Genomic DNA, 10,900 nt, shown 5'->3' with positions numbered 1-10,900 from the left:
GGTACACAATTAAAATTGTGTACCAGTTTAACGTTGAATATTATTTATGATTTTAACTCAATATTACATTTACCTTACTAAAAACATGTTCTTTTTCTGTTTCTAGTCAGATGTTTGGTCATTAGGCTGCTGTTTGTATGAAATGGCAACCCTTAGACACGCCTTTAATGCTCAAAACTTGAATTCCCTGATGTACAAAGTATTGCAAGGAAAGGTAAAGCTAAGTGAAGAAAATGGAATGAAATAAAACAATACTATCTGAATTAAAAAGTGATAAGCCATAGTATATAGTAAACGATACATGATAATAATTGTATGGGAGGTCTTGTTTGTTTGAAAACTGTTTTTTTTTGTCCTAACTTATTGTATGAAGACATATTGATAAAATCTATTTATTGGCAGTAGTAAAATTTTGTCTAAAATTAACCAAATATATTTAACTTAAAAGTTTTGATGTATATATTTATATTTTTTAATAATAACAAACAGCATATTTTATCAGTTGAAAATTGGTTTTAGTTTTCCACAAGTTTTGTAATTGTAAACTTTGAGAAACAAAAAGCCTTTAGAGTTAAGACATTGTCGTGCTCTTCATAAATATCCTGGCTAACTCGATACGCATTTGCTGAGATTGTCAAATAGCTGGTTTCATTTCTTGTTCTCACCAGCCCAGTCTGTATTTTTAATCTGCTTACTCTTCATATAGTTGCCTCCAATGCCAAAACATTACAGCCTAGAACTTCAAGCATTAATTAAATCCATGTTAAGCTGTTGTCCTGAACATAGACCTAGCATTAGGCAGATACTGGAGAATGAATATATTCATAAACATATGGAAATATTTCTGGAAGAAACTAAGAGCAGGTTTGTCAATAAGATTTGTTTTATTTTTACTTGAAAAACTTCTTCTAAAAGCATCATTACAGATTTCTTAGAATTGATGTAAAACTTAAAAGATTCTTTGGGTAATGTTCAACCAGTTTATCTAATCTCATTCAGACATTTTTATTATATTTAGTGTTTGTTGCCAGTTAGTAGCATAAGACTCTATATAATCTTACCTTTGACATCACTAACAAACATCCACCAGATTCAGTCAGCTCTGAACAACAAGTTCTACTGAAACTATAAATAACAACCTTTTTGGCCCTGACAGTGAATATGTCAATATTAACTAACTGTGAATTTTTATTGCATGTTGAGAGCTGTCTAGAGCAAGTAATAATACATTATTTGAACTTAGCTACAATTTGCCAAGTGGAGGTGGCTGAATCTGTAAGTAATAATCTCTTTGATCATTGATAGTATTTCCTAGCTAGGATTCACTTTACCTGTAGACAGTATTCTGTTTGCTAGTTAGAGTTAACTGTTGTTACAAATAATAATCTGTTTGGAAAAGGATAGTATTTCCTAGTCAGAGCTGGTTGAAGCTGTATATAACAATCTGAACCTGGAAAGAATAATCTGTTTAGACCTGGTAAATATTGAATGTCTAGGACTGGCTGAAGTTTTAGATAATAATCTGTTTGGAGTTGGATAATGTTGGCTAGTCAAAACAAACTAGATCTTTTGATAAAAATTAGTTTAATCTTTGTTAATATTTGCTCACCAAAATAAGTTGATCATCGTTAGTATTTGTTTCTCAGGGCTGACAGGAACTGTAAATTATAACTTTCTTGGATGTAGTTAATGTTTGCTAGTAGAGCTGGCTAAACCCTTTAATAATTTTTCTTTATGTGTGTGTGAGGGAGATAATTTATTTAGCATGTTAGAGACGATAGGAACTGTTGATAATAATAAATTTGGCCTGTTGATGTTTTTGATCAAAGCTAACTGGACCTGTTAAATTTTAATAGGTTGATTCATTTTCTAAACACCCCCTGATCTAACCCATGATGTAAGTGTTTAATAATATAGGTTTTATAATTGTTTTGATGCAGTCTAGTGATACAAATTAGTATTTTTTTTTCCTTTAGTGTACAGGTAATGGTAATTTAGCTGTTTATATATTTACAGTGTAATATCTACTACAAGTTAATTTTTCTGTATGTTTGTATTTCTTCAAAAGGGAAGTTTTCTTGTGCCTGATTCTCTCAAAAAAAAAAGTTTTTCTTGTGTAACTTTTATCAATAAAATTATAAGTGAATGAATTTGATATTAGCTAAATTATTAATCATGTTAGACTTTGGTAATGTTAAGTCAAAAGCTCTTGTAATTTACCTGTGGTGTGTACCTTATGTAATTTTAATTGTAAAGCCTGTCCCAGTGTTTCTTTTTTGCATAATTTGATTGAAATGTTTTTTACTATGAAATAATTGTTTTTCACATGTTGGACTAACATTATTTTCAGAATTTTCAACTAACATAATAGTTTAATGAAAATTAAAATTTCCCATCTGGATTATGAGTAATTTTTATTTTTATTTCATCTTCAGGAGCAAAGGTTCTAAAAAAATAACTAATGCTTCAGAGAGCAAGATCTGTGATGATTTTAAAAATCAGAATAGTGTGTCGCATGAAAAAGTGGGCGATGATAAAGCTTTCAGTTTTGTGAATCCAAATAAAACAGGTAAAAAAACACTGTCTATTAAGCAGTGTGAAGAAAAGTCATGTGTAGTAAAAGTGTGTAGTACTTATACCGTTGAAAGTAGTTCTCATTTGGGGTCATCCACTCAAAACCATTGTGTTGAAAAAACTAATTTAATGAAATCTTTAGCTTCCACAATGCATGAAAACAGAACAGAAACTACTAGCTTAGAAAAAGTAACCTGTGAAAATAGAACAGAAACTTGTGACTTAGAAAAAGTAACCTGTGAAAATAGAACAGAAACTTCTGGCTTAGAAAACGTAACCTGTGAAAATAGAACAGAAACTTGTGGCTTAGAAAACGAAACCTGTGAAAATAGGACAGAAACTTGTGGCTTAGAAAACGTAACCTGTGAAAATAGGACAGGAACTTGTGGCATAGAAAAAGTAACCTGTGAAAATAGAACCGAAACCTGTGGCTTAGAAAACGTAACCTGTGAAAATAGGACAGGAACTTGTGGCTTAGAAAACGTAACCTGTGAAAATAGGACAGGAACTTGTGGCTTAGAAAACGTAACCTGTGAAAATAGGACAGGAACTTGTGGCATAGAAAAAGGAACCTGTGAAAATAGAACAGAAACCTGTGGCATAGAAAAAGTGACCTGTGAAAATAGAACAGAAACTTGTGGCTTAGAAGAAGTAACCTGTGAAAATAGGACAGAAACTCATGGTTTAGGAAAAGTAACTTATGAAAGTGAAGACAAAAAATGTGAGTCAAATTTATATAAAGAGTCAGATAAAATTATAGAAAATTCAAGTGCATTTGTAAGATGTAAACAAGAAAAAGATTATGTTCATGCTGACTTAAGAGATAATGTGAACACTAGAGAATTGTGTGTAAGAAGACAGGAAACACTTAATGATCAAAGACCATTTCATCATAGAGTAAAAGCTTTAGAATTGCCAGATCGTATAGAAAAAGATTCACGTATTAAAGAAGAAACTGTCAGTATTCAACAACCTACTAAAATAAACATTAGATTAAGTGTTGAACCTCGACATAGGCGACGATGCCAAAAAGACACAAGGTCTGCAGTGATAACTAATCTGGACAGAACCTCATCTCATATAACTAATAGTGAAACAGGAAAACATAAAATCCAGGAAAACACAACTGTGAGAAAAAGTATATCTCAGAGTGCTAGTGAAGAAATTAACAACTCCAGTCAACAAAGTCCAGAAATTACCAGAACATTTGTTGTTTTCAAAGAAACTGTTTCACCGAAGGATTCTCGTAAGCTTGTTATTTCATCAACAAAACAATCACCTATGTACTGTCACAGTGAGAAAATACGTAATGCTCCAGAGTCATACAATAAAGAACTTGATATTGAAAACATGTATTCTAAAAAAGGTCAGGATATTTTTAATTTTACATCTGATATAAAATTTAGAAATTCCAACAAGGTTATTGAAAGCAGATTAGATACTTCAACTTCAGACCCTAATTTAAGTGTTGAGAATCTGTTCATGCAAGTCAAGGATTTGGCAGGTATCACACATGATCAAGAGTTTCATAGAAACCAATCTTTTGAAGATTTTGCAGAGCACACAAAAAACAAGCCTCCTTTACCCCATAGTCATGAAATCTCCTATAAAAGTCCAGGTAGAACTAGAAATGAAGGGAATGGTGTGACCCTATTGCCTCAGGTAACTTCTGCTAATGACTGTTTTTATAGGGTAAGATCAATTCTCTTTATTTATCTTGCCATATGAGAAAAGATTTTTAATGGTTTGCATATTGTTGAATTTATAATACATTTTAATTTGTTGTCCAAAGTTGAAATCTCAAAAGTTTTAAAAAATATCTTAATAACATTGAAAATAAATAAATAAAAGGAAAACATAGAAAACCTAATAACCAGACTAGGGTTAAGTTAAAAACAATATTACCCAAGCAATTAAAAAGGTTTTAGACTGTATTAATAGAATTGTATTGGTTATGGTATAGAGAAAATTATCTGGGCCTCGACCTTTGCCAACTCGACCTACCTTGCATGATAACAGCAGACCAAACCAGAATGAATTCAATGATGTATCACAGTACATCAATTATCCGAGCACATCAAATTTGCGAAGAAGACGTTCCAGAAAGGGAGAAGAAGCTTTTAAACAAATGCATGAACCATCCCATGTAATTACCAGTGATAGAGCAAATGAGGACAAAATTCCTGCTCAGTCTTTTGTAAAGGTAATGAGACTTTATGGCAATTGTTCCAGCTCAGTCTTTTGTAAAGGTAATGAGACTTTATGGCAATTGTTCCAGCTCAGTCTTTTGTAAAGGTAATGAGACTTTATGGCAATTGTTTCAGCTCAGTCTTTTGTAAAGATAATGAGACCTCTTGAGAAGAATGATCTTTTTTTTATTTTCTTCAAAATTTTTGTGTAAATTTGACAGCTGTTCTTTATGAATGTGTAATGGTAAAAAATATAGATGTGGAATGACAATTAATAAAATCAATTTTGAAATTCTCCAAGAGAAATGGAATACGTTTTTTTAAAACATAATCACTACCATTACCAAATACTTTACAAAATATTTATGTAACTTTTGATCTAGGATCTAGAGAAGGATAGATCTGTTTATTGTTTCACCTCTGCCAGAATGTTGTAACCTTAAAAGAATATATATGCATTTTTAGCTATTGGGAAAAGTAGAGATACGATACCTTATTTTATGAAAAAAACTAGCCCTGTAGATCCAATTCGGCTGCTCGACAACGAAGGCGGGAGAAACATGGAAAGCAGAAGAGTGAAGAGAAACTACTTCCTAATCTCATGTCAGATAGAAAACTGGGATCAATATCTTCAAGAAATAATATATGCCCTTCTTCAGAAGAACAGGTCTCACATTGCATTATCAATACTTTTAGGCTCTTTGTTCTGATTGGTTGATAAATGTCTTTTATAATAGAATTGTTAATTTGAAAAGAGCTTTCTGTTAACCATGCACACAAGTTTGCTTTATCTATAAAATTTAAACCGATCAATATAATGCTGTGTTCTAATCGGTTTAAAAGCTTGTGGTACTGTACATTTATTAGTTTGAGATAACTAGATTAATTGTGACTTCTGATATGATGTGTAATCTCACCTCACATTTAGCTTTCACAATTCAGTGCTACCCTCTATATGCAAACTTTTTTGTTTGCCACTAACCTTGAGGATTCCATCTAATTTCACACATTTCCATGTGATATTGTTGCATGTAAGTAAGCATGTGACACCCTCCACCAGTAGGAGTGTGATACTGCTTCCTAGCACAGCTGGCTTCCTCTATTATGATGTTTCAGTAGTCACTTCTCAATCAAACTTGTGTTAAGACGTGTCTTTTTTTTACTAGCATGATATTTCTCAACATCAATGTTTAGTTAAGTATCTACAAGAACCAACTGTTGTCGAAGAAATATTTTTTATTTTCAAACTTTTCTAACTGCACACTTTGTGGCTCTGAGTTTCCATAATGTGAATTACACAGAAAAATTTCCACACTCTTAGTGTTGAATATCTGGACTTTTTCACTCTAGACAGGCTATCACAATGGCAATGGGTGCTTCATTGTCAGTCCAGGGACGTGACAGCTGTTGTGCAGCAGGTGGTGAAGTCTTTCATGTGACCTGGGCTTTTTTCAGCCTTGACACAGATTTCTCTCCTCCTTTAATTCCTGTCCAGGATGATATAGATTTTAGGCAGTCCCTTCTTGCTGCCTAAGTTTGCAAACAATTCTTCCAGTGCAGACGTGGATCTACCTTGACATTCTGCATTTTTCCATGACTTTTTTCTTAAGTGTTTTCTTTTTTCACTCTCTCCTATTTCTTATTATTCTTTACTTTCCCTAATTCATTTGGCTTCTTCTTCAGAATATTATATTTTTCCTCCTTCCCTTGATATCCTTGAATACCCCTGTGTCCTGTCTTTCTCAAGCTCCTCCTCTTCCAGTTGCTGTCTCCTATCCTTTCAACTTCTTTCGACTCCTTCTTCTTCCATCCCATTTCTCTTTTCTCATCTGTTCTTCCACTATCCATAGGCTGTAGTGCTGACAGTCTTATTGGCTCAGGAACAGTGGGGGGCCCATTTGGCTACATTTGTGGATCTATGGATTCCTGCTCCTTTCCCTGTCTCTCATCAGCATCTCTCAAAGACAATGTCAGACCTTTTGGCCAAGGATGCTATCAAAGGGGTTTCTCACCCTTCTCTGGGATTTTATTCCCACATGTTTGTCATTCTCATACACTGGAGATTGGCATACGGTCATCATTCTGTCCCATCTCCATCAGTTTCTTGACCTTCCTTAGTTTACCGTGCTGACTTTTCTCACCCACCAATGGTGTTTTTCTCTGGGGCTTTGGATGACCAAGGTTGATTTCTCTGATGCTTATTTTCACATTCCCACCTTCCCAACATCCAGGTTTTATTTTTGGTCTGTACATTACATATAAGTTAATCAGTTCTGCATGCCTTCGATTGTCACATTTGTGGCTTATTATTAAAGTTCCACCATGTATGGAAGACTGGCTTCTTTTAGCTCCATCCCAACAGGACTCCTCCAACCATACTCTTCTCCTTCTTTGTCAAGTAGCTAGTCAAGCGAGAGATGCCTCATCTCACATCCAGTCAGTATCTGATTCATTCGGATATGTTCTTCACTTCCTGTCTCATCAGGGCACAGCCTTCTCCTTTGCATTTGTGGGCCATAGAGAATTTGGTTTTCTTCTCTTCTTGCATGAGAATTTACCTATTAGAGACTTGGATTTCCTTGGAATACCTTTTCCCCATAGATTGTGCTCATCTGCATCTTTTGCTGTAGATGTTTTACAATCATTAGAACCTCTCTTTTTCTGGAATGGTCCCTCGCTTTTTGTGTTTTTTGTGGTTTTGCTATCATCTGGGCACTTCTCACATCAATACCTTTGCCTCTTAAAACAGTGCCAAGCTTCCCCCTATTTAGTTCTCCTATTCCACATACATTGTCAGTGTTGACATATGCATTCAGTCATTAATTTCTTTGTGCTTATCCCTGTTCATCTCCTCCCTTGAATTCTCTCTATCATTTGAGACACTCCTTGTCTGGTCCTTCTCGTGGTGCCCTATTGGCTAGTCCAGTCTTGGTTTCCTCTGTTGAGTCTTCTGACTTCCTCCCCTTCTCTTACACTCTCCTGCTCCCATCTTCATCAGTTTCATTTTTTTTTTCCATCCAACCACATCATCATTCTAGCTTCACACGTGGGATTTGTCCAGTTGCTTGCCAGTACTCCTTAGAAGTTTATTCACAGAAATGGCATATTTATTGCTGCTGGTCTTGATGTTCATCTTTCTCACTTCTTATCCTTCCATTCCCCATCTATCTGTGTTCTTCACATAGCTTTTTAACCAGGGCTTTTTTATCTCAACTATTGCTGGTTACCAGGTGCCTCTCTGGACTACTTTCCAGTTTTCCCATTATGGCATGTATATTTCCCTTCCAATTGTTCTAGCCTACCTGACTGGAGCTTTAATCTTGTTCTCCATGCCCTTATCCTACCTCCTTTGAACTTTTGGTTTCCTGTTCCTTATACCATCTGTCCCTTAAAACTTATTTCCTACTCCTCATATATAGCCATCAGTGTTTTCATGTGTATGCCATCGATTCTTCTTGCACTATATTCCAACACTTCTATATCCGGTGTGCATAGGGTAATATTGCATTTACCCTTATATTTCTTTTGTACATTCGCATCTTTACTCCCATTGACATCCTGACCACTTCCTCTGTTCTAGCATGTGGATGACCCCTCATACCTTTGTGGCACACTATTTCTATCATCTGGCCATTTCTTCCTCATCAGGCTATGGACTGTCTCTGCTCACTATTCATTACACACATCATACCATCTCTGACTAGGCAAGTCTTTTTTTTTTTACCCTCTTTTTATAGAGCCCTTTAATCCTTTACAGGATCCTGCTCAATGTCCAGAGTATACTTAACCAAAATCCACACGGTGTAGGGCCATCCTGATATAGTGCTCACCCATAAAATGGGATGTTCCATAAGACCACTCGAGGTATCCTCGTACTACAAATTTTTGTAACCAAGGCCTGATCCAGACAGTACCTACTCATGAACTAGCAGGAGTAAAGCAGACAGGGGATTCCTGCCCATCCTCCATACCTAGATTAAAGCCTAGTGCTGGCCTGCTTTTAAAATTTGGGTTTATGTGGTTACCCATTACACTGTATTATGGTGATACACTCCTCCAGATTCCCACATTTTCTTTTAATGAAGCATGTGAGTCTTTGCCACTCATCCATTCCTAGCTGCTGGGGTTGTGGATCATGATGGATGCCTCTTGGGTGTGACCAGTTCCACTTTGTAAAGAATAGGGCAGTGGTGTTCACCCTCTGGCTGGCTCCCCCCCCTCCTACTGCTGGGTGATCTGGTGTATTTTTGAACAGATGAGGTGCAGTCTGTCGTGAGTATGCCCCTGTACTATTCCAAGGTAGAGAGTGTTGCACTCCATGGGTTCTTCCCAAACGTGGCTCTTCTAGGCAACATTTTGCACCAGTTCCTTCACCACTTCAACATAATATTCTAGCTAGATGTGAATGAAGGTTATGTATTATATCAAAAGTTAACATTTCCAACATTGAAATGTACTTCCGGTAGATACACTTCCCACCTTTTCTCTCCACTTCCAGTGCATCTTATTCTATTGCTTATTCTCAAAGTTATGATTGAACAACCAATATAAGGAAACTAACTGTGTTAAGAAGCGGTGTCATACTCCTGTAGGCAGAGGGTTGCTGCATGCCCATTTGCATCAATGTCATGTGGAAATACGTGAGATTAGTTTGTTTTTCCTTCTAGCTAGTTTTATTTTGTAAACAATTACTGGTAATATGGTTTTAACACCTAGGCTGTAGAAATTTGACTTTTTAGATTTAGATGCCTTTTTCTTTAGGTTAAAGAAAAGAAATATTTGGATTTTTTTTAACGTAGGTTGAGGTTACCAGAAACAAGCAAAGCCTCAAAGTAGAAGATATCAGTTGTGTGAGTAGCTGTGCTGGAGATGAAGAGAAAGGGTGAGAGCAAGTGACACTTGTACTGGGTGTCAGACATTGATGTTATGTCTAATCCTATGTCTTGATACCCATTATGATAATTATATTTGTAATATGAACAGTTATAATCATCAAATAATACAGTATCATTCCTTTAAAATATCTTTAAATTAGAGAGAACCATGAACATTTGTACATGAATGTACTTTTCCTCCTCAGTATTATTAATTTAGGAAAAACCATGTTTACCAGACTCTAAGGTAGAGAAAGAATCATGTATTTCAGACTATCCACCCTCATGAATTTAAGAGAAACCTGAATTATTTATTTGGGCATATTATGAGAACTTGTAGGTGATTCTAAAGTATGTAATAACCACACTCTCGGCTATATCCAGTGCTGACGAGGCATTTTGCCCAATATTAAGTTAGTGTTTCTGATAATTACCATTTTAGATTATCTCAACTATCCAAGTAACCGAACTATTTCTGTTATGATTTCTCATTATTTTTTATTAATTCAGGATTGTTCAGCTTAACTGATTACTATTGTGACTCATGAAAATAATAAAGTAATTGAAATTACTGTTTTGGTTATTAATTACTATTTTAATTATTTTAACTATTCAAGTCTCTAGAGTAATTGATTAGTTGAAAGTAATTAACTAATGAGCCAGATGATCAAATTCCACTAATCATCCAGTTCTATTCACAAAACATACTGTGAGATCGTAAAAAATTTGGAAGTGAGGCTGAACTAATAAAATCAGAGAAAAATAAGGAAATAAACAAAAGCATAAGAATTCCATTCTCAGGGGATGATACTTTGTTAACTTCTATTTTGGGATGGGCAGGAAATTCTAAAAAATCAACAAATGCATTGTTTAATGATGAGGCTCCTTGGAGCTGGACAGAAAGATAAGTTTGAATTTTTTTTTCATTTTCCTTATGGAATTACATTATGTAAATGCTACAAAAATGGCAAAATATTCGTTTTAAAATATTTTGAGCAAACAATTGTTGAAATAGAGTTAGAATTATTATCTTTACTTAAATTAGATATACAGATGTGCATTTGACACATGAAATAGAATTATGTAGAAGTTTTCAAATTCGATGATGAGGAACCCACTTTGAGACTAATAATGATTGGAGATGGCTTGAATGGGTAATGAAGAAAAACTTTAATATTAGTTTAACACAACAGCAAATGTACAACATTTCAATAAGGTTTTGATACCTGATGATGACAAAACTTTGTTGAAACGTTGTACATT

At 34.8% G+C, this 10,900-nt stretch overlaps 1 protein-coding gene across 3 annotated transcripts in view; it reads left to right on the top strand.

The window, feature by feature from the left end:
* The window catches only part of LOC106461590 (STE20-like serine/threonine-protein kinase), a 30,792-nt gene that overhangs the window by 16,817 nt on the left and 3,075 nt on the right, over positions 1-10,900 (top strand). For all 3 annotated transcript variants that reach the window (XM_022388602.1, XM_022388603.1, XM_013921432.2), the window contains exons 5-10: positions 107-214; positions 707-864; positions 2,436-4,236; positions 4,538-4,777; positions 5,278-5,430; positions 9,563-9,645. In XM_022388602.1, the coding sequence (XP_022244310.1) occupies positions 107-214; positions 707-864; positions 2,436-4,236; positions 4,538-4,777; positions 5,278-5,430; positions 9,563-9,645 (2,543 nt within the window). The remainder of the gene's footprint in view (positions 1-106; positions 215-706; positions 865-2,435; positions 4,237-4,537; positions 4,778-5,277; positions 5,431-9,562; positions 9,646-10,900) is intronic.

This window comes from Limulus polyphemus, unplaced genomic scaffold (genome assembly GCF_000517525.1).
Source record: "Limulus polyphemus unplaced genomic scaffold, Limulus_polyphemus-2.1.2 Scaffold994, whole genome shotgun sequence".
NCBI classification, from domain to species: Eukaryota; Metazoa; Arthropoda; class Merostomata; order Xiphosura; family Limulidae; genus Limulus; species Limulus polyphemus.
This window is presented reverse-complemented; position numbering and strand designations above follow the sequence as displayed.